Source organism: Colossoma macropomum, unplaced genomic scaffold, assembly GCF_904425465.1.
Source record: "Colossoma macropomum unplaced genomic scaffold, Colossoma_macropomum, whole genome shotgun sequence".
Classification (NCBI taxonomy): domain Eukaryota; kingdom Metazoa; phylum Chordata; class Actinopteri; order Characiformes; family Serrasalmidae; genus Colossoma; species Colossoma macropomum.
The window spans coordinates 4,612,049-4,635,942 of record NW_023494800.1 but is presented as its reverse complement, the minus strand read 5'-3'; the positions used below and the strand labels follow the sequence as shown (position 1 = coordinate 4,635,942).

Here is a 23,894-nt window from a genome sequence, read left to right as displayed (position 1 = left end):
GAAAAGACTGCTAATCTATGGGAACTGCAGGAGGTGAACAGGGAAAAACTGGGGTCTGTCTCAAGCAAAGCTACAGCTGCACTGAAAACAAGTAAACAAGTAGTGGTTAATTTGGCTACAGATCATATACAGGCATAACATTATGACCACCTTCTTGTTTCTACACTCATTGTCCATTTAATCAGCTCCACTTACTATATAGGTGCACTTTGTAGTTCTACAGTTACAGACTGTAGTCCATCTGTTTCTCTGCATACTTTGTTACCCTGTTCTTCAGTGGTCAGGACCCCCATGGACCCTCACAGAGCAGGTACTATTTGGGTGGTGGATCATTCTCAGCACTGCAGTAACTCTGACGTGGTGGTGTGTTAGTGTGTGTTGCGCTGGTCTGAGTGGATCAGACACAGCAGTGCTGCTGGTGTCCACTCACTGTCCACTCTATTAGACACTCCTACCTCGTCAGTCCACCTTGTAGATGTAAAGTCAGAGACGATAGCTCATCTGCTGCTGCACAGTTTGTGTTGGTCATCCTCTAGTCCTTCATCAGTGGTCACAGGACACTGGATATTTTTGGTTGGTGGACTATTCTCAGTCCAGCAGTGACACTGAGGTGTTTAAAAACTCCAGCAGCACCGCTGTGTCTGATCCACTCAGACCAGCGCAACACACACTAAAACACCACCACCACGTCAGTGTTACTGCAACCAGGAGTTACTGTGCAAGCCTATTCAAGCCAATGGGAAGTGCTTTCCTTGCGTCATCCACTTCAAAACTAAATGGGGAAACCACTTCTCTGTCAACATAATGTCACTTACAGTTGCAAAAACAAACAAGAAAAAAAACAAAACAATAATAAACAAGTGAATCAGCTAAGATAAGCAGTTCACTCAACTACGTTTCCTTCAAACAACTTCAGAGCCACCTTAATCACCCTATTTTGTCCCACCTTAGTCAAGAAAATAGCAAAACGCTGATCAATGATCTACATTCAAAGGTTTAAAGTTATATTAGGAGTGCAACAGTATGCAAATTTAAAGTCCTGACATCAAATCTGAAGTTAAAAGACATTTTTACCTCATTTATTCAAATATTCATCATATCATCTAAAGGTCTAAATCCTTGTTTTATTGCAATCTTCCATCAAAGTGTAACGACTTTTGCCCCATCTTTAAAACATGTCCAGATTTTTGATGACATCACTTCGCACCAGCAGGTGGGGAAACATAATATTAACCAATAATATCACGTTTCACCCCCCCTCCCCTCTCTTTAATATGCAAATCATAATACCACTAACTTATCTGAGTCCAATTCAAGACCAGATACCAGAGATTTATGGGTGCAGACAGGTTATGAAGAAGACTGCTGTGTTCCAAGCATGAACGCTATGTACCCAGCGTCAGTGATCAACCTCATATATCACAGGTTGATCTAAAACTGCTTTGGTGCTGTTTAACTCAGCCCTGCTGACTGAAAGCGCACTCTGGAATGGACAGAGCCTGCCGGACAAAGTGAACTAAAAGCCAGAAAGCTTTCAGGTGGAAAAACAAGGCGGAGATCTGGCACCAAAGAGCTTTCTTTCTTTATCTTCTCTCCTGAAACAGGAAAGGATACTCAACATGTCGGAAAGGGCAGGTCTGACCTTCAGCACTGCTGGGCTGAACAGCAATAAAAGTATGTGTCTTGTATTTGTGCCATCAGTCATGTTTGCTAAAGGGCAGGGCAGTGGGAGAGAGAATAAGGGAGAGAAAGAGAGAGAGGAGTGGAATGCTGGACTAGAAATCGGCCTTTGTAACTGGGCTGGACAATATATCGTTTTTTTATCCTGATATCAGCTTTCGTAATAATAATAATGTGGAAATCAGCAACATGGAAATGGGCCTTTAACCTAGAGCTGGAAAACACTGACAAAATTCAGTAGCATGATATTCTCTGAATATATAATGTATCGAATGATATGTAAGTTTGCCTTAATAATCTTCCAGAGTGCTGCTATTCTGCATTAAAAGTGTCTTACATAGCATGGCTTGTTCTGATTGGACAATTTTCTTCACTTAAAATGACACCAAAGGAAACATATTTTAATTGATTAACTATTACTATTAATATATGTTTGCTATATATTTCTAACATGGATTTCAAAATGTTCTTTTAAAATAATCTGAAGCACCTAGTGAACAATGTATATTGTATTTACCTAACTGGCAGGTCCTAAAACGGAGACAAATGGACTAAATATGATTAAAAAACTACACAAACAACTTTTCAACAGCACAATGCTCTTCTATGGGGATTTATCATAGATGTAATGGTCAATATCTATCAAATATAATGCTAAAATATTGCTAAAATTAATAAGCAGTGCTGTGGTAGTACTGAACTGTATGGCCAAAAAATACATATCGCAGCATACTAAAATTTTAGAAGTTTTCGGTATATAATCATGATATAAACCTAAACATAAATAAATAAATATGTTGTAAAATATCACTTCTTAATAAATATTTTTAACAACCAAAGTAAATCTTTAATAATTTTATCGTGCAAAATAGCAGAAGAAAACTGACAAAAAATACACACATAAACCAAAGTCAATACTGCTTTCTAACTCGAGCCCAGCGAGCACCGCAAAAGTTGCGTGGATCATTCTCAGCACTGCAGTAACACTGACCTGGTGGTGGTGTGTTAGTGTGTGTTGCACTGGTCTGAGTGGATCAGACACAGCAGTGCTGCTGGAGTTTTTAAACACCTCAGTGTCACTGCTGGACTGAGAATAATCCACCAACCAAAAATATCCAGCCGACAGCGTCCTGTGGGCAGCATCCTGTGACCACTGATGAAGGATTAGAGGATGACCAACACAAACTGTGCAGCAGCAGATGAGCTATCGTCTCTGACTTCACATCTACAAGGTGGACTGACGAGGTAGGAGTGTCTGATAGAGTGGACAGTGAGTGGACACAGTGTTTAAAAACTCCAGCAGCACTGCTGTGTCTGATCCACTCGTACCAGCGCAACACACACTAACACACCATATAATTCATACGTTTTTTTGATCTATTATGTAGTGTAGGTTTGACGATGCTGTAATTCAGAATACTCACCAGGTAATCGCAGAATGGCTGAAAGGCGTGCGTCCCACACACATACAGGGTGTCTTCATCCAACATTTGAACAACGCGAATGTAGTTTAGACAGTCCGTCTGCAGCAAACAGGAAAAAATGAGTCAAACCTGTCAAACTACATGTTTACAGAAAATGGGAAAACACATGTTTAAAACAGTGATTATTCATTTCAAGCAAAGACGTTTCAAATCATTTTTGAAAGCCTTACCTCCTTAGACTTCCCCTTTAAGGTGCACATGGTTATGTGGTTCTCTGGAACTTTCCAAAACACCTTTAATTGAACACAAAGAGGGGATTTACTCAGAGAGAGAAACACAGTTATACACCGATAGAAAAAACACGCTAACCTTAAGAGAGCACTTTGTTTTTATTCTTTAGACCTGTGCTGATATGCAGCCCTCTAACAAACCACAAATACTTCACTGGATGCTTTAATCATCATGAACAATCTCATACTCCAGATGTTGAATCAAAGCATTCACAAGACCCACCAAACGTAAATAATTTTGGTCAAAACAATGCAAGCCGATCTTTAATCACAAGGCCTTCTGCAATTGCAAAACACTCACAAATATGGTTTTCTGTCATGCAGCCCCGATTCCTTGCATAAAGGGCTATAACTGAATCTCCAGAGCAATTCTGTCCCACTTAAACTGAGTATACCAGGGTTCCCAACCCAAATGTTAAGAGCCATTTTGTCCACCTTCGGAGCCACAACATTTTATGTCCACTTTACGATCTTGGCTGTAAATATGTCTCAGTATGCGCTGATGCATCGAATAAGCTAAAAAATATACATGTAAACGCAGACAGACTGACTTGGCTCTGCTTTAAGCTTTAGCTCAGCTATCGCTGCTTTTTTCGCATCTCTGGCAGGAAACTTTTCCACAAAATCTCTCAATGTTTGACTTTTTAAGGTAGAACATTTTCCTGTTCTACCTTAAATGCTGCCTGAGGTGCCAGAAAGTACCTGCTGCACCATTTAAGGTGGAACGGGACAATTTGAACAAGAAACTGACTTCAGCTTTGCGACTTTTTAGTGTTGGTCAGTTTCTTGTCGCAGGTTAAACATATCAGGAAACCAGCTGGAGCGATTATAAACGCAAGTCAATTTGTCTCCAAATTATTGATGTTCGCCTTAAATCTTTGTCTCTGACGTTTCGTCAGCTAATAGCCAGGCGAGATTGTTGTCTGGGTTGCTATGGTGACCAGCAGTCTGCTCTGATCTTCAGGGTTAAAGGGTGAATTAGCAGTTCTACATTAACTCCAGTGTTTAAGACCATTTACTGTTAAACTGTGTTGAACGATCAGCAGAGCTTTATTTTACTGTAAAGGAGGATCATTTTAATTTTACCTACAAATCTAATTCCGCTGTGGAGCCACAACAGGGCAGTAAAAGAGCCGCAGGTTGCCGAACCCTGGATTCTACTCTTACGATACTGATAGATGGATAGATCAGAACGAAGAATGAACACCGCTTTAAAACACTACAGATACAGACAATGTCACACATTGTTTATTAGCCATCTTCAAAACATATTCAATCCATAATTGTTTAAGAGAAGCATGGAGTTTATTCCACATAACTGCAGCTGGATACAAAACGTTAATTAATTAAACTGTTAAATCTGAAAACTACAAGGTTCGTTAAGACTCCCTTTAGTTGCAGTTGTGTTTTACAAGGTTAAAACAGTTAAGCTGGCAATTTGGAACTAATTTATTGGGAATTTTATGCCTCAGCTTAATTTCATTTCCCCTTTTTCCCACCAGAAGAAGGCTGAGTTGTTAAAAATGCTTTCAAATGTGTACAAGGAGGCATTTTCAGTATAACCCTAATCAACTGGCTTTATGCCGTCTCAATTCTATTCTTAATAAACTGAAGAACTGCTACACCAGAAATTGGCTGCATAATCAAAATGCCCCTGAATTAATGCCCTGGGCAACGTTTTTAAAGTGTGCAGCGCAGACTTTCTAGTTAATGTAATGTATAAACTTTAGACTGTAGACTGTAATTAGGTGCGCAGCAGAGACGTCCTCACCTGGTTCTTCTTAACGGACACATCTTTGATGTTGAGCTCAAAGATAGCCTCTCTGGCCCCGACGTACAGCGCCTCCCTCTCCTCACTCAGCAGCAGCGTGGAGTAGTTAAAGACTCCTGGCTCCGAAAACTCCACCAAGCTCACATCTGGACACACACACACAAGCACAGGGTTCGAGTCGAGCAAGCTTCAACTTTCCAAGTGAGATGAAGATCCAAAAACTAGGAAGAGAACGTCCCTCTTCTTTTAGGGACATTAGAAATGTTCTGTTCTAAATGTGCATCCTTTAATTTGCAGTGATGCGAGGGCAATAACAACTTTTATAAAAGGCAACAAATGACACAGTGTTAGTGCGGCTACAAAGAGCGGCTCAGCCTGATCTTTCACATAATAAAACTCTTCAGTATCTCTGGCCAAGAGTGCGTGTGTATGAGAGAGAGAGAGAGGGAGAGAGAACATGCTGTGCTCTCAGGATGTTCAGTCCACCAGGATGCCTGACCCTCCCAGTGTCTGGACATGTGAGTGGGTATTAAGCTTCTTTCTCAGAGACAGAATATTAAAGGGAAATGTCTGCAGAATTGACTGTAAACTCATTCAAAGCAGTCTGATGTTTTTTCTGATGAGTGTGAAATAAATTGAATCTAAACTGTTACAGTGGTGGTGATGGGAACCAGACGTCTGAAGAGTTTAATGTCTCTAAAAGCTGCTTCACAAAGTTATTACAGGAAATGGTTATGAATGCACTGCCTGAAACATTGTTTTATGATAGTTTTGAGAAAGTTTTGGCCTAAAAAGGATTTTGGAGAGTACATGCAGGGTGTGGTGAGGCAAAAAATATACATATTTTATGCGTCTGAACTTCTGGTATGACAGTACAAGTGGCATAAGACACCACACGGTAAAGCTGGCACTGTACTTACACCAAATGGATTTTACATAATACTAAACAAAACATTCCTACTGAACCCAAACAGAAAAGCCATTCTGATCCTCATCACCGACAGTGACGCACGCAACCATGTGACAAGTGGACCAATCGCAGTCAGGGGGAGGTCTCAGACTAAAAGATGATGAGGACTTCTGTTTAACAGCCACAGAAACCACCAAAAGGACGCTGTTCTGCTTTGAAAAGCCCTTTTCATTTATAGCACACTGCCGGATTAAAGGCACGCTGAACTGGACGTGAATAAACAAAACCAAAATGCTGAGTTACTCATGTTAGCGGTCATAATGTTATGCCTGATCGGTGTATATATATCACTGTTGTCGGGAACAAAACCTCGTATGGTAACTTTACAGGAGGAAAAAACCTGCTTTACTTTTAATGTAAGTCAATGGAACCAGACGTTTTTCCAGGTCATTTTAAGTCATTTCTTTTCGTCCGTTCATCATGAACTTTACACACAATGTAAAGGGCAACAGGCATTTTCACATTATATCAAAAACTGAAAAATGACACACACACACACACACAGTGGGGTTACATACCAAAGCAGTCTGAATTATACCACAATATAAATTTTTGGCTATACTTCACGCTACTAGTGCAGTGATTTATCTGCTGCTGGCAGTGGTTTGTTCCTGGCCGTATGTCCGGGGGTGGGCGTGTGCGTAGAAGGTCTCTGGTTGCTCGTGCGCGGGCAGACGCCACACAGACGGTGAAAGCTGAAACTCGGAGAGTACGTCTCCATTTCTGCTTCAGCGCTTCAGACACAGATGCCACTTCAGTGCTGATATCTTATATCCCACTTCCTGTCACAGTAAAACCTCAACTGCTTCTAAAAAGGTGCCCGTCAAAACTGTCTGCCTCATAAAAGCGCACTGCAGGTGGCACAGAGCGAGAAAGTGCCAAAAAACGTTTGTCAGTTACTGCAGATGAGATTACTTTGCTCACAAGCCTTTGAGAAACATCAAAATCAGACCGTTCCAAAACAGGCAGGTTTAGTGGCAGAGGACACTACTGACTCAATGTCCACTAAAGCATCTGGACATAATCTTTCAGACAGTAGAGCTGCACATTATAGCGCTGGTTAAATGTTAGGGGTGAGCGATACAGCAAAAACATAACACTGCAATACTTCAAGACGTTTCAACGATAAACAATAAGCACTACGTTTAGTTTCTCTGAGGTTTGGTATGTTGGAACAGACAGAAGAAGAACCAGCAGTGCCACATTTAAACATACTAAAACAAACTATGAACACAATGACTTTATTTAATGTTTTATGCTCTCTTTCAATGAAACATACAGTTGGTCAGTGTTCTTTAAAGAGGAATTCCACTGATAGTTTTTAGTTTGCTGCAGAATTCAATCCTTTGGATGCAAACAAAGTCGTTCAGAGTGGTTTGGTGTGAAATGGTTCACTGTAGAGAAGCTTACAGACTCAGATTTCTGTACAGTGGTGATAAGAGGAACCAGGAGCCATGATACACACACAACACAAAATGAGCCATTGTATTCACTATCCAAACCCACCAATGTGTCTTCTGACTTTATCTGGAATGTTTATGGTAAAATAGAAATAAACCTGAGTTTTCTTTCAGGATTATTTTGTCTTAGAATGCCCTGCATGTACCCCTCCACCAGGAATAGGGTTAAAAACAGGCAAAACTTTATCAGGCAGTGAATTCATAACCATTTCATGTAATATCTTTCTGTGAGGGAGCTTTTAGAGGTGGACGTCTGGTTCCTATCACCACCACTGTGAAGAATTCTGACTCGGTAAGTTTGTCTAGAACAGGGCGTTTCACACCAAACCACTCTGAATGACTCTGTTTACATCTTAACCATTTAATTATACAGAAATTCTGAAAAATTGGAGGAATTCCCCTTTTAGTACTGGCAATATCCATGATAAGCTCAGACAAGCATACAATGATATTGCAGAAGTAATGCAAATGAGTCGTGCTGCGAGCACCCTGACCACTCCTGACCAGTCACTAATGATATATTTTGCTTGTGTTGTGCAGCCGTATTTTAACATGTATGTTCAAAGCTGACATAATACAGGTAGACTTTAAAGACACTGTTCAGGACTTCTTATGAAACAAGGACTAAACTAACTAAAATCAGAATTAGAAATATGCAGTAAATGGGTGGAAAATACTTGTGTAATTGTAATTTGTCGCTAACTTGCTTTGCTCTAATTTATTTTGGAACTCGTACTTTACTATTTACATTTTTATTTAGACTTTCAAAGTCTTTGCATTTGAATTTACTGTCCATCAAAACATCCAACTAAATTAAAACTAAGGTAACACTTTATTTGGATCGTCCACTTTGGATGCTCTGTAGATACTTCATTTACATTCAAGTTACATTCAACTACATATCTACTAAACTGACAATTTAAAGTTTAAACCTGACTCTAATCCTAACCCTAATCTTAACCTGAACCCAACCCTAACCCTGGTCCAAATCCTAACCCTGGTCCAAATCCTAACTCTAACCCTACTACTGTTTAGAATCACCTGAGTTTCAACAGATAGTTTGTCAACAATTTGAACATCTGCAGATTATCTATAGAGGGACTAGAGTGGACTATCCAAAAAAAGTGAGACCAAAACTGCACACGACTACGTTAATTAGACTTTGTCAAGCATTGCTGATTAGTTGCTGCAAGAAAAAAAAACTTTATTTTGTGAAATCTTTACTATTTTTCTCATATATATATATATATATATATATATATACACACACACACACACACACACACACACACGCACATATATATATATATAAGTGCAGTTTATCTGTACTTTTTCCACTCCAAGAGGAAAAGGTGGTCTTCACTTGTTCACCCTCACCTTTGGCCATCACTGTTATTAACTGGTTAAAACTGGTTTAATACTGGCAGTGAGCAGACAGTGGCTATTATACAGCAGAGTCTGGCTGATTGAAATTCTACTGAAAACCTCAACTCTCAACTGCGCCTGCCAGGATTATTTTATATTGTTTTATAAATGCATGCAGCACTACAGCTGTACAGAACATTTATCGAGCTGCTAAGTGATTAATAATCTCCAAACCACATGGCAGAGAGACCTACATCATAAAAATGAAGCCTGATACACGGCTCAGAATTCGGTTATCCAACACAAACTAACACAGACATCAGAAAACCCATTTAGTATAATCCCAGATCTTCTCATCAACGCTTTTAAAAGTGGATTTAATTAAGTGGTAACTTCAGAAAACGACAAAAGCAGTTGAACTGAAGGGAAATGTTCCAATTTTTCAAAATTTCTGCAGGAGTAAATAATTTCAAGATTGGTTTGATGTGAAATGTGCCGTTCAAGAGGAACTTACAGACTGAAATGGTTATGAATATGCTTCCTAATGTCTGACAACATTGTTTCATGATAGCTTTGAAATAAGATTTTGGCCTAAAACACATTTCTGAAAAGCCATTCTTGGTGGAGATGCACATGGAGGGTGCTGTAAGGCAAAATAGACCCCAATGAAAACTTATTTATTTCCATTTTTCAGATTTTCCACTGTTTTACCATCATCTACATTCCACAGAAAAACTCATAAGGCACGTGTAGGTTCAGTGGTGGTTTTGCAAAGCAAATTAAAAGTCTATGTTTGTGCTGCTGACATCACGACTCCTTCTCTTCAATTAATCATTCGTGTTTACATCTCCACAACTGAACTACGCAGAAGCTTTGTTGAAAAATCAGCAGAACTCCCCATAAAGCACTGAAAAGCAGCTTATTTCCATTGACTCTACCTTCATGTCTCCATGAGCTCCGGGGAACACTGGAGGGTCCATGAGCAGAAACTTCCAGAAGCAATCCCAGGAACACTCCCAACACGCTGAGAGCCATGTTAGACTCCGGGATCTTGGGTAGCGTGAGGTTACCTCTGTGAAAGACAGACACAGGGAGATGTTAAAGCAGACAAAGCAATAAAGAGAGAGAGAGACAGAGAAAAAGACTCTGCATTGTGAGACTACCTGTACAGCACACAGTCAGACTTCACACAAAAAGAGAACATCAGTCGACTCGCGCTTATAAAGGCCCCACTACTTCCTTTGTGCATGTCTGAGAGTGCATGAGAGTGAGACGCTGCACTTTCTTTTCACATGAGAAAAACTCAGTGAAACTCGCACAACATTACATGAATTCATTCACATAGAGGACGCCGGTCAGTGTGCTGCATCCCTTTAGGCAAAAAACAGACACTAATCTGACCGCTGCTCAGGTTCAAACACATTAGAAATGATTTTAACTGTACAACAGTAAGGCTCAAACTTCTCCATGTAAGTGCATGCATTATCTCACGCTGCCTGTAGGGGCGCTGTTTAGTCACAATGGACTGATATAGCTCATTGGTGAAGTGCAAGTGCAATGATGAGTTTTTTTGGGGGGGATTTAAAGATCAAACAGCCCAAAATTGCCACTTTACTGTCCATTTTAGTTCAAGAGATGCCAGCTTTCAATCCTGGTAGTGAAAGTCACTGCAGTGTTTAGTATTTTTCCTGATTTAACAAACCGGATTCAGTTCATCAGCTAATTAACAAGCGCTGCATGACTTTAAATGGACAAGTTAGAGCAGGAAAACAGCAACGCTTCTTGCACCCTAATCCATACACACACAAAAACATAGTTCTTAAAGGTTCTTTAGAAAAGACAAATGGTTCCACATAGAACCACAAACACTTGTAGAACCATTTGGACGCTTAAATGTTTTTTCGCATGGTGAAATGGTTCTTCAGGTTGATGGAGAATGTGTGGTATGTGGTTCTATATAAAACTTTTTTGAAAATGGTTCTAAATAACACCAATTATTTTATTTAGAACCATTTAAAAAAAAGGCTCTATATAGAACCATATCACTGTTGTCGGAAGAAAACATTGCATCTCCAAAATGGTAACTTTACAGGAGCAGGAAAAAACCTACTTTACTTTTAATGTAGGTCAATGGAACCAGACATCTTTCCAAGTAATTCTGGGTCATTTTTTTTGGTCCATTCATCATGAACTTTACACACAATGTAAAGGACATCAGGCATTTTCAAATTATGTCAAAAACTGAAAAACAACAAAAATAGAAATACAAGGTTTTCTTCTGACAACAGCGATAAGCAACGCATTCTCCACCAATCTAAAGAACCATTTCACCATCCAAAGAATGATTTAAGATTGCAAATGGTTCTATGCAGAACTCTTCATTCTAAATAAAACCATTTCCTTTTCTAAAGAACCTTTGAGGAGCCAAATTTAAGTGTGTAACTCAGGGGTGTCCAGCTGCAGACCTTAGTCTTAGTCTTGGCCTTAGTCCTGCACAGATTGGTGATACTCCTGCACCGAAACCTGATAAAGCTGCAGTTAATAATCAGCTGTGCCTGAGCAGAGAAATCACCAAGCCTATGTTCCCCCCATTACCAGAATTAGACACCTCTGCCTCAATACCGTTCTCTGAATGAAACATTAGGCAGTCTCATCCATGCCATTCTGGCAGCTATATGATCCAGCTGAGGTGGAGGATATGGCAAAAATATCATATCACGATAGTTCAAGGCCCTTTCTGACACACGATACACACAAATTGGTGGAATCCTCCTTTAGCGTGAGGGTTTATGTGTAACTAAGGTTTGGAGGAGATGTAAAAGTTATGGATTCTGTGGAAGTATTTACCTTCACGGGATGCTGATCTGGACCTTCCTTGACCTGATCTAATCTGAACATATTTTCACTCATGCCTAGCAACTGCACCCTAAGGAGACGCCCGTTCCTAAACGTTAGCTTCTACGCAACGTTCAGCTCAAATGACCTGGCCTCAGGCTGCAAACAGGAGTCGGGACACAAGTGAAGCCAAAATTAGCATCAGGGAGAAAGATAAAGCGCTCCAACTCACTCCGGCTAACACTCTCCCCCTCACTCCATGGTTTTAGTGTTGCTTGGGGCGAGCGCTGTCCTCCCACAGGGAAGTAAACACAGAGGTGTTTGGGGAGTGAACGTAATGGGTATTTTGGCCTTTTTTCTGGAAACAGTGCCTCCAGGGGTCAGCAACACAATACAGTACAGCCATGAGCCCATACAGAAACTGCACAGTGCACAGAGCTTATTAGACATGATGTTTCATAACACAGCAGGGATGGAAAAGTGTCAGTTTGACTCTGTTGTTAAAATCAACTATAATCAAGGTTCGACAAAGTATCTACTAATTCTTTTTTTTAAATAATGCTGTGAAAATGTTCCTGCTGTCACATTTGTGTATTTGATCTACAAGTGGCTCTAAAGTCTCTCAGCGAACATAAGAAAAAAAAAAGAAACTTCTAAGTCTAATAAACTGTAACAAAACTATATGTAAATAAAGCATGTTACCATTTTCATACAAATTTATTACCTATACATATTAATCTCAGTGTTCAGGAACTTTCAGGTGGCCATCTATGGCTTCCATGTTTCCCAGGGTTATGAATATGAGGTGCCAATTCGTTTACTCATTCGTCAACAAGGGCAAGATTAAAAAATACACAGCTTAAGTAAGAAAAAAGTGTCTTGTTTTTCATACATCACTGTGCTCTTTATTTCTGCCAAACTGAAATTTGAGCTTTTATTACAAAAAAAATAAATTTCCACCATTGTGTAAATATATCCAGTCACATTTGTGCATCACAGATATGAGCAGTGAAAAAGGTGCGAGTTCAGGAACTAATCCCCTGTAATGGGTATTGGGCAGCATCAATCCTAGGAGAACATTTTAGTGATTTTAACATGAAACGTGCATTCTGAGGCTAAAATACAGGGGTAACTGCTGTTTAATTGATTCTTTATGTTCAACAACTACAACTATGCAAATACAAGTCACGTCCAAAAATTGTACTATTTTCTAAGTATTTTGACTTATTTGTTAACAATCTGTTGCTTATCATACCAAAGAAGTAAATGTGTATGGAATTTGGCAGATATCTTCATTTGAGACCCCAAATCTATTACGTATAGAGGCGAACTTGCCCATTATTCGTGTTCGATTGGTTCCAAAACGGCCTCATTGATCGCTAATTGTGATGAAAGTAGATGGTTGCTGAACTCTCATAGTGGTCACCACAGTCCAACGAAATTTCAGACAAACCTATGTGGAAGCTGGTTGTTTGGCTGCCAATTTTCACATATTACCCACTGTTCAAAATTAAAAAAAGAAATGAGAGTATGATGAAGGGAAACCAACTTTACTCACACATAAAAACTAACAAGAAGTGAAATAGACAAGATCGGAAACCAATGACCTCTAGCAGAGTTCAGTAGCAATGTTCCAAGGTGAATTTTTAGTGATACAAATCTGGTACACTCTGAGACTAAAATACAGGGGTAATTGCGGTGGAATTCTTTAGTGTACCGAGTTCACTATGCAAATGTAAATCATGTCCAAATACTGTAGTGTTTTCTAGGTATTTAGATTTTTTTTTTGTTAAAAATCTGTTGCTTACTATAGCAAGGTCAGAACATTGGTGTGTACGAAATCTCCTTTTGAGACCCACATCTATCATAAATAAAGGCTATTCTAAAAACCCATTAATGAGTTCTATTGGCTCCATTAGGCGCATAGTGCTTGGACCCCGAAGGTTGCCACTTGTGATCTAGACGGTCGTTTAGCTCTCACAGCTACGTCCACAGAAATATTTTTCTATCAGTTTCAGGCGCAAAATAAATGGAAGATGACTTTCTTGGTTGTTAACGATGATAATTTACATGTTAACCGTTTTGTAGCCCACCATTCGAAAACTATCGAAGAAAAAGTCGAATGAAACGGACAATATCTTCTGACTGGCCAATAAAACTTGAATTGTGGGTTGGCTGAATAATGACCATGAATTGCTGCTGTGCTGTTCTTGGAGGGGGGGGGCGTGGATTCTCTCACAGATCTGTTGGCAATTCAAAAGGTGACATGTTGCACATCTGATTTCGCAAATTTTAGATTTCACAATAGACTGAATTGTTTACAAAAGCGCAGTAACGTAATCAAATCATCATGAGGTCACATATTTACATCTTTATCACGCTGTTATCCAACTCAATGTCTGGTTCTTTTCCTTTTCCCGAGAGGACGGAGTTGCAGCGGGTCCCCCGGGGGCCTCTGGAGCCTAAAGGAGCTTTGATAACTTCAACAGCAGGACTGTGATGATTGTGAGGGCGCGCTAGCAAACAAGCCCGCCTTTCCTCATCTATGGAGCTCAACGCTGAAAGACGACACCTGAGATAACAGCTCCCATGGTGACCTGTGTTTAGAGTCACCCACTTTCAACAGTTACTCAGCAGTATGTTTTACGAGAACGTGCGCGATGAGTTATTGCTGCATGAGAAACAGGAGAACACGACCATAAAGAAAGCAGATAAACTCATCTTTTCAGCAAGCATAAGATCCCCTCAGTGTCTGAAAGAGAAGAGCCTGGCCAGGTGAATTAAGTCCTGTATTTACCTTAACTAAAACCCAGCGTATCCTCGCCTTTCACTGCTACAATAGCTTAAATAATGGAGGGCAGTGAGGCGCGTCTGGACAAGAAGAGCTACTCGAATGCTCTGATACACGAGAGAGTGGACGCATTCAAGCGCAGTCATACGAAGCTGAATTAAACATGAAATACGTGTTTAAAAAAACAATAACTGAACGTGAAACCTCTCTGAAGACACAAACACATACTCAAATTACAACCTGCAAAAGGTCAAGCGCAAAATTAAGCAGCTGAATCAGTACATTCACTGTTTTGCAGATGTTTGGCTCAGAAAAGCACTGGAATGTGTTTAAATAAAAGAAAATCACTGTTTAATCCGGCGCTTGTAACGTGACCGCAGGACTACCCCATCTCGCCCTTCCCTGTAGTGACTCACTCTCATTTAAACACACTATCTGAGAGCGAGTGAAGAGCCAGAACTCAATGCCGCACCTACATCGCGGTCACTTTCTCTTCTGAGGCTCATGAGAAAGCAGCGCACTTCAGTAGAGCTACACTGTGTGAATGGCTGCTACAGAGCATCAAACCGCATGTTGTCCATCATGGAACATCCACTAAAATATAGAATTTAATCCATTTGTATTCTATTTTTTCACAGTTACCTCAGAATAAAGTCGGTCACACCAGTGACTTCAGCTAAAAGCTTCATATGAAATCATGAGCTAAATGAGAAAATCTCTGATAACTGAAAGACACAGTGGACTCACCATGTACTTTTCTTCATAGAGCCTCAGAAAACAGGTGAAAGGAGGTCAAGTGATGTCATCAGTGTGGTTTTTATTTCAAAATAAGAGATTTTTTGTTACGCTGGCCAAAATATGATCAGATTGAGTGATCATTCCTTTCGCTTTCTGAGCCACTTGTTTCTCCCACAGGGAGCCCAGGTCTCTCTGTTGGACTCCAATTATCTTATATAAATCTTATATAAATGGGCCATTTTGGACCTTAGTTTTCATATATGGACCACATGGACTGGAACTTTAACAAATGTTCACATACTAAATCAATTATTTCAAAAAGACATGGGGAATTCAGTTTTTCATTATATGGGCCCTTTAAAGCTGAAGCTCTAGTTTATCTGCTCTAACTCTGAAGGAAGGCTTAATGTACAGCTTAGGCAAACAATAAGCCTTGATCACTGGACCTATCAGACACCCAGTAATTACCCAAGTTGTTAGTAAACAACTTATTTACTCAAGTCATTTTCTTTAAATAAATATACAAATAATCACCACAGCAGGACTTTTTAAAGCAGGGATTTTCAGCCTGTGTCTGTTCTCAGCCCTGTGATACAGTGAGAATGCAGCAGCCCAGCCAAAATCGCAACAAGGTTATCAGCTCTACGGTGAACCTTCTCTGCGTTCTGCTCTGTAGAGGCTACATGAGAAGAGCAGAGTTAAAGAGGGGGTGAGGGACAGTATTCAGCCTGGGAGCACACAATGTACAAAGCTTTATACTGTAGTAGCCCACGGCTGAATTCTCCCAAGATCACGACAGCCCACCACTCTGTGAGACGCACACATATGCACACATACTCACACACACACACAGATCAGGCATAACATCATGACCACCTCCTTGTTTCTACACTCATTGTCCATTTTATCAGCTCCACTTACTATATAGGTGCACTTTGTAGTTCTACAGTTACAGACTGTAGTCCATCTGTTTCTCTGCATACTTTGTTAGCCCCCTTTTACCCTGTTCTTCAGTGGTCAGGACCCCCATGGACCCTCACAGAGCAGGTACTATTTGGGTGCTGGATCATTCGCAGCACTGCAGTAACACTGACGTGGTGGTGGTGTGACGGTGCATCACTTTTAATCAGGCAACATCACCGTGGAACCTGCGCTGCATGCCTAACCAGCTCTAGGGCAGGTTACGTGCAGGATTTCAGATCATATACAGCTTTTGAACCAATCAGGGCCTTCCAAATGAGGTGGATGCCTCCGGTCATTTTCAGGTCAATTTTTTTTTGCCTTTCTAACGTCTGCAGTGTCAATCACATGAAGAATATTGCTTTTTAGCAGGGAATATCAAGAAATTAATTCATTAATTACTCCAATAAGCATTAACATGCAGGCATCAACGACAGCTTTTAGCTGTTATGAAGGCTTTACATATCTACATAGTTTGATTTCTTCCCCCTTTGAAATACACACCACTCGACTCCTCATATCTTCACGTGATTGGCTGTACGTCAAACGTCGGGCTTTCATGTTGATCGCACCCGTGTTAACAGAGAAAGCTGCTAACCGCATTCGTAAACCAAGTTACCTGCGGCTGTGTTGGTTACGTTTTGTGAAGCTGTAATTAGTCAGGAGTTGAACAAGATTTGTGAGAGAGAACTCAGGATGTTTCGGCTCAGCCTGCGGTTTCAGCTTCGCGTAAATCACTGGATAGATAACATCTGCTTATCTGCGTCCGAGTGCGAACCCCATCGCGTGCCACGCGGCGAGAGGGAGAATGCTGATAGGTCGGATCTGGTCAAGCAGGTTTTTGGGCTTTTCCAGTTCAATGAAAGGATTTCAGCAGGTCTATAGAGACGGGAGTGTCATACAAAAACCAAAGGAATCAGATTTCCTGCTCCCTCCTTGATAATAAACAGTGTATAACACTGTTATGAGCCCGATCTGGATAGGATCGAATTTAAGTAATGGTTTTGGGGTAATTCTGCTCTTTACAGTATTAGGTTAACCAGTATTTAGATTGACTTATGATTGGTTATCAGTGATTAACCTAAATGCTTTTATCCAATGATAATTTCTTTCTTCATAACTCACTACTGTACATCAGTCATTCTTCATTATTTATGCATATTGCTCATGTTATTGTTTTGCTAGCTGGTGTCAACCAGAGGAGGATGCGATGCTATTTTGAGTCTTGGTCCCTCTGAAAGCTTCTTCCTTTTGCTCTTAGGGAGTTTTTTCCCTGCCACTGTTGTCCTTGCCGTGCTCATCGCAGCTTTCACACAGATTTCACTAAAGCTGCTTTGTGACGATGCCTGTTATAAGAAGTGTTTTATAAACAAAATAGAGTTGAATTGAGGTTGAGGTGATTTTATCTGCATCAAAAACGGCAACATCCGTGTTTCTTTCTGCTCCTTGCCATGTTTAGTTTTCTAGCATGCATATCCATATCAAATGCTTCTAAAATCACAAAGTGATGACATTTTTGGAAAAGTCTCTCGACCATTTATTTATTTATTCTGGGTTGGTGAACTACATCTCCAGAGAGGATTAACAGGAGCAGAAAGAAAACGAAATCGTTCAGGAGTCGAGACCCTGCTGGCTGATTAAAAGGTCAGTTATAACAGCAGCTTCAGCTGTAAAGTATTACTTTACATTTGTCATGTGATGCAAATGTAGAAAATACAACACACTAGAAACTAGGGATGCACACGAACGCGAGTCCTCAGTTAAGTGTTCGAGGTGCCTTAAACACTGAAATCACTACTCAGGTATTCAGTACATTTAACTGACGAGAAATTAAAGAAAGTATACAGACCAAAAATAAATCAGTGAAATGTTGATTTTATGTTTTAACAGCTGTAAAACATGAACACTTTGCTCATATTCTTAAGTGCATGCTTAAAATGATGGTTAAGGGTTCTTAAGCAAAGATACTGGTTCTATATAGAACCATGAACACTCAAAGAACCCTTTGCATGATTAAAGGGTTCTCAGTATCGTCAAAATGTTCTTCAGATTGATGAAGGTGTTGTAGATGGTTCTATACACAACTTTTTGAAAATGGTTCTATATAGCACCAAGAAGGGTTCTTCTATTGTTAAAAAAGCTGGTTCTTCAAGGGTTCTTCAGTAAAGAAAATGGTTCTATATAGAACCATGAACACTCAAAGAACCCTTTGCATGATTAAAGGGTTCTTTGCATTGTGAAACAGCTCTTCAGATTGATGGAGAATGTGCTGTAAATGGTTCATATAGAACATTTGTAAAGGGTTCTATACAGCACCAAAAACGGTTCTTCTATTCTTACACACTCTTAAACAAGATGGTTCTTCAAGTGTTCTTTAGTGAAGAAAATGGTTCTATATAGAACCATGAACACTCAAAGAATCTTTTGCACGATCAAAGGGTTCTTTACATCGTGAAGGAGTTCTTGAGATTGGTGGATAATGTGTTGTACATGGTTCTATATAGAACCTTTTTGAAAACGGTTCTATATAGCACCAAGTAGCCTTCTTTTATTGTTACATACTCTTAAAAAAGAAGGTTCTTCAAGGTTCTCTTTAGCAAAAGATTCTATATAGAACCATGAACACTCAAAGAACCCTTTGCATCGTGAAAGTGTTCTTCAGATTGATGGAGAATGTGCTGTTAATGGTTCTATATGAAACCTTTCTGAAAAGTGTTCTGTAAAGCACCCAAAAGGGTTCTTCTGTTGTAACCATGTCAGGCTTTTAACAACAAAAGAACTCTTTTGGGTGCTATATAGAACCCTTTTCAAAAAGGTTCTATAAAGAACCATCTATAGCACATTCATGCACATTCTCCTTCAATTTGAAAAACATTCATGATGCAAAGAATCCTTTAATCTTGCAAAGGGTTCATTGAGAGTTCATGGTTCTGTACAGAACTATTTTCTTTACTGAAGAACCCTTGAAGAACCATCTTTTTAAGAGTGTATGTTATGCTTTGTTGAATGCTTGTACACTTCGCCTCTTCTAAATATGAGTGTCTGAATGTGGGTGTGTTCCCAGCGAGAGGGCAGAGACAGCGCAGCTATCATCTCTGAACAGGCTCGGCTGATGTTCGGTCCAAAACCAGTTCGAATATATATCTCTAATAAACTAAAACTAAAGCGTCCGGCATGGAATGTTAACGGTTATCTGCTTTAGCTCATGAGCCCATTCGAGGCTGGTTGTTACTCATTCTACGATAAAACCGTCTGCTCCACATTCAACTCAGCTGAAATCAGTTTTTTTTCTTTTTGGCTGTTTCATTCCTTCTCCTCTGCTAACTGGACATCCGTTCAACTCTTATGGATACTCGAATATCAAAATTAGTCAAAAGTCTTTTCCAGGGCTTTACAGTACTCGTATGTCATACAGTATCAGAAACCACTTAAGCAAGTCTACTTAAGATTGCTGAACAACAACACTAAGTGTGTTTACATGCACTCAATCTTCATAATTGGATTTCTGCAGTTGTCTGATTATTCAAATGGTCATGTATACAGCATACTCTGATTTCTTAGATTGGAGTAAGGTCTAGAAATTCGAATACGAAATCTGATAGAGAGCTGGATTTTAGCTCAGTAATCAGATTTCTGCTGTACTCTTACTCTGATTTCTTTCGGGTTTCTCAGTCTGCGCCTGTGCGAAAACAGACACCGGTACCAGAAATAAGCGAGCAGTTTTGGAGCGACGCTGAAACCAAATACATGCTTCACGAAATGAAGGATTTAAATATTCTTCATCTTCTAGACGATGTATGTTCATATTTTCAGGTAAAGCGGCGCGATGTTTAAAAAAAAAAAAGCAGCGGCATGAAGTTTGAGTTTTACATTACGTTTAAGTCACGTCGTCTTCTGTGAGTTCATTGGCTGGTTGCAAAGCAGAAATCTGATTACAGTCTGACTCATGTAGACCTGGAGTTTCCCCATTATCTGATTAATGATTATCGGATTACTGACAAAATCTGATTTTCTGCAGTTATGGGATTATCCTGTGCATGTAAAAGCATTCACTGTTTGACGAGTGAGTGATAATTTTGAGATGTGGTTTAATTATTAGGGTATAAACTTCCATTATTAGCTACATTAGCCTCGTAGCTCTGGTGTAAAACTAAAGAAGCAAACTTCAGACACCAAACGTCTTGGCTGATCCAGTACATTTGGGGTAAGAGGGGAAACTGGGTAAATTCGATTTTTCACCAAATATTTCCTTAAAGTTACAGCAAACAAATAGGTTCAGCATGAAAACCACAGATGGAATGTAGTCCGACCTCCATCAAAGAACAGCAGGACGCTCCAGGCAGGTCCAGATATGAGGATGGCGGCTTGCATATGAAGAAAAGCGAAGCACGAAAAGAAATCAGAGTCAGGAAAAACAATCCAGAGGAACCTGAGCAGGCGAGCGAGCGGCTCTGGTGCCTGTTGCTATAGTAACAAATTCATCAGAACATCGTTTCAGCGTGGCAGCATCACAGGAAAGCATTTTTATTGACTCTTCTGGATGGAACTGCCCCGAGCTGAGAGGGACTTCAAAGGGCACAGCGAGGCTCTAAATGAGTTTTTCAGCCGTATCCGTTACAGTTTCCCTCCTCTCGGCCGTGAGGGAAACTCCAGAGTGTCCTCCAAACAAAGACTTTACAGCATGAGACGGCACCTCATCGAAACGCAGCATCAGTATCAGGCCAATACCAGCAGAAAACTGCTGGATCGGATATCAGAGAGAGAAAAATGAAAAGAAAAACAAAACTAATCTGATCACATTCAGTGTTAACTAATTAACTAAGTATATCCTGTAATTCCTTTTAGTTTCATGTTAAGATTCTACAAAGATGTTTGATTTTACTCTTTCATTACACTTAAAATGGTTAAGATACGTCTAAGATACATTGATACTTTGCTTTGATAAACTTCTTCATCTAGTCGATGGGTAAAATTTATTTTTTTTTTTTTTTGGATGATATTTTGCAATTTTTTAAATAATTTCTGCCTTTTCCATCCAGTTTTTTCACATTTTATTTGCAGCAGACAAGTATTTTCTATGTAAAGACATAGTGGAGTGACGGCGTGATGAGCAGACGATGAAGTCACGCCTGCTGTGTGTGTGCCGTAAACTGAGGGGCAAATGTTTTCTCTATGTTTTGGGGGCAAAACAAAACGTGGGAAGGGCTGATGTTTTTACAAGGCAGGACTAACATGCATGTGCAGCCAGACCAGCTATAAAAACAAAAACCTCAGTTTACAGCACACACACAGGAGGCGTGACTTCACTGTCTGCTCATCATGATGTCACTCCACTATGTCTTTACATAGAAACTACTTGTCTACTGCAAATAAAATGTAAAAAACCTGTATAGAAAAGGCAGAAATTATTTTTAAAAATTTCAAAATATCATCCAGGTTTTACCCATCGACTAGATGATGAAGTTCATCAATCAATAAAGGTGACACATGATGGCGAAGTATCAGTGTTACGTCTGGACTGACATTCACAGAAGTTCGGTGGATGAACGAAGTGGGACAGCGACTTCAGCCCTCGTCATCTTCAGGAATATTTGCTTAACAGTAGCTGATGGAAACACTGACTGACTCCTTTTGTTTGAATGGAAAGCCAGCTTGGAAGTGTCGGATGTTTCTTAATAAAAGAGTTAAACAGGTAAAAAAGGTGAGGTTTTGTGGCTTTTATATTCATGTATTTCGTGGTTTGAGTAGTTTGAGCACTGTACTATTACACAGCAGCTTAAGCAAAGAGATTCAATTAAAATCTCATCCTAAAGCTCGGTAATAAAGAAAAACAACAACAACAACCACAGCAACAACAACAGCAACAGCAACCACAGCAACAGCAACAACAACAGCAGCAGCAACAACAGCAACCACAGCAACAGCAACAGCAACAGCAACAGCAACAACAACATAACTGGATCAGCATCAGCTGATACTCGAGGTTTCAGTATCAGTCCTGGATTTGATGTGATGAAAGTCTGGAGAGCCATGTAGCCCTAACACTTCACCCCGCCCCTCTATCTCAACAAAAATCGGGACACCCTACCCCTTGGCATAAACGTGCAAAACAGAGGGGTAAGGGCTAAGTGGTGGGGGCGAGGGGTATTGTGGCGGCTTTTGAAGTTGCATATGTTTCCTGTATATCGTCGCTGTCCAATGAAAAACATGTACCTCCATTTTTTGTGATTTTTACATTTCGTAATGATTTGACCAACAGAACTGCTCTAAAACTGCTTAGAATAAAGTCTCTTTCCATCAACTTACACTGAAAGTAAGGGGTGTTTTTACTCTCTCCTGTGAAGTTGCTGTTTTAGAGATGCTTGTTTTTCTTTGGACAGCGATGATAAGCAGTGCGTTTGTAAAATGCAGCGTATATGTTGTCATTTTGATGAGTGTTTTCTGCATTTGCAGCTTGAACTTTTATTTTGTACCGTAGGACAGCAATTTAAAACTACAGACCACTACAAAACCACTGACATCTGTCCGAGAGGTTCGTTACTCCCTCTAGGGCACCACGCAAAAATCAATGGAACAGATCGGAAATTGGTTTAACAGACACACACACACAAACCAACAGAGCCCAGCTCCTACTGAAGGTCAAACCTTACGCAATGAACCATGTTGTCAGTGAGTGACCAAAAGGAATCATATCCTCCACTCAAACCCAGAGCCCAGATGAACGGATAACTCAGCCAGGGAGCAGGACTGCTGGCCAGTGTCCAGTTTAACAAAAGCCCAGTGTTAACACCATCTCAACCAGGGTCCAAATTCAAGTCCCGCAAACTTCATCCACTGCATTTTTGTGTTTTTTCTGCTCTAGTGCACCAAACCAACCTGTGAGGTAGTTATTAACCCCTACACGAGCGGAGGAAGGTGATTTACAGCAGGGAGAACACGAAAGATTCCCAGGAGCTTACAGGGATGTGGTCTTCTGGAAATCTGTAATCCCTCACTACATCACCTTATGATGATAACTATTTCCATATCACCACATACAGCTTTTGCTTTTTTTGTGTAGAGCACATGACTTTATCTTAACTGCTGCATGTTTGATTAGATTTTCTACAGTTTTCTAAAGTAACTTATTACCTTTTTCTCATTTTCCAGAAACGATCATCCCAAAATTTCATCACCATAGCAATTTTTAGATTACATGCACGTCAGTAATCCGATCAACATGTTTACATCCTCATGTAATCAGATAAGGTGAAAACTCTGGGTCTATATAAGTCAGACAGTAATCAGATTTCTGCTCTGTAACCAGCCAATAAACTCACAGAAGAAGACGTGACGTAAACACAACGTGAAACTCAGACTTCATACCACGGCTTAAACTTCGCGCCACTTTACCTGAAAATATGAACATCCATCATCTACAAGATGAAGAATATTTAAATCCTTCATTTCATCTAGCATGTAGTCAGTTTTTGGCGTCGCTCCAAAAGTGTTTTGCTGCATCTCGCGATGACGCTACTTGCTTATTTCCAGTACCACCCTCTGTTTTTGCACATGTGCAGACTGAGAAATATGAAAGAAATCAGAGTAAGAGTTCACATACACTGAGAAAT

The 23,894-nt window shown here is 40.0% G+C and overlaps 1 protein-coding gene across 4 annotated transcripts in view; it reads right to left on the bottom strand.

The window, feature by feature from the left end:
• Positions 1 to 23,894, bottom strand: part of sema4d (sema domain, immunoglobulin domain (Ig), transmembrane domain (TM) and short cytoplasmic domain, (semaphorin) 4D) — a 131,631-nt gene that overhangs the window by 33,510 nt on the left and 74,227 nt on the right. For 2 of the 4 annotated variants that reach the window (XM_036589029.1, XM_036589026.1), the window contains exons 1-5: positions 10,124 to 10,181; positions 9,899 to 10,032; positions 5,166 to 5,311; positions 3,335 to 3,397; positions 3,105 to 3,203 (exon numbers count right to left, since the gene is read on the bottom strand). In XM_036589029.1, coding sequence (XP_036444922.1) covers positions 3,105 to 3,203; positions 3,335 to 3,397; positions 5,166 to 5,311; positions 9,899 to 10,032; positions 10,124 to 10,164 — 483 coding nt within the window. In that variant the 5' untranslated portion in view covers positions 10,165 to 10,181. Of the gene's footprint in view, positions 1 to 3,104; positions 3,204 to 3,334; positions 3,398 to 5,165; positions 5,312 to 9,898; positions 10,033 to 10,123; positions 10,182 to 23,894 lie in introns of those variants that run through there. The other 2 variants (XM_036589027.1, XM_036589028.1) reach the window with 1 other exon arrangement.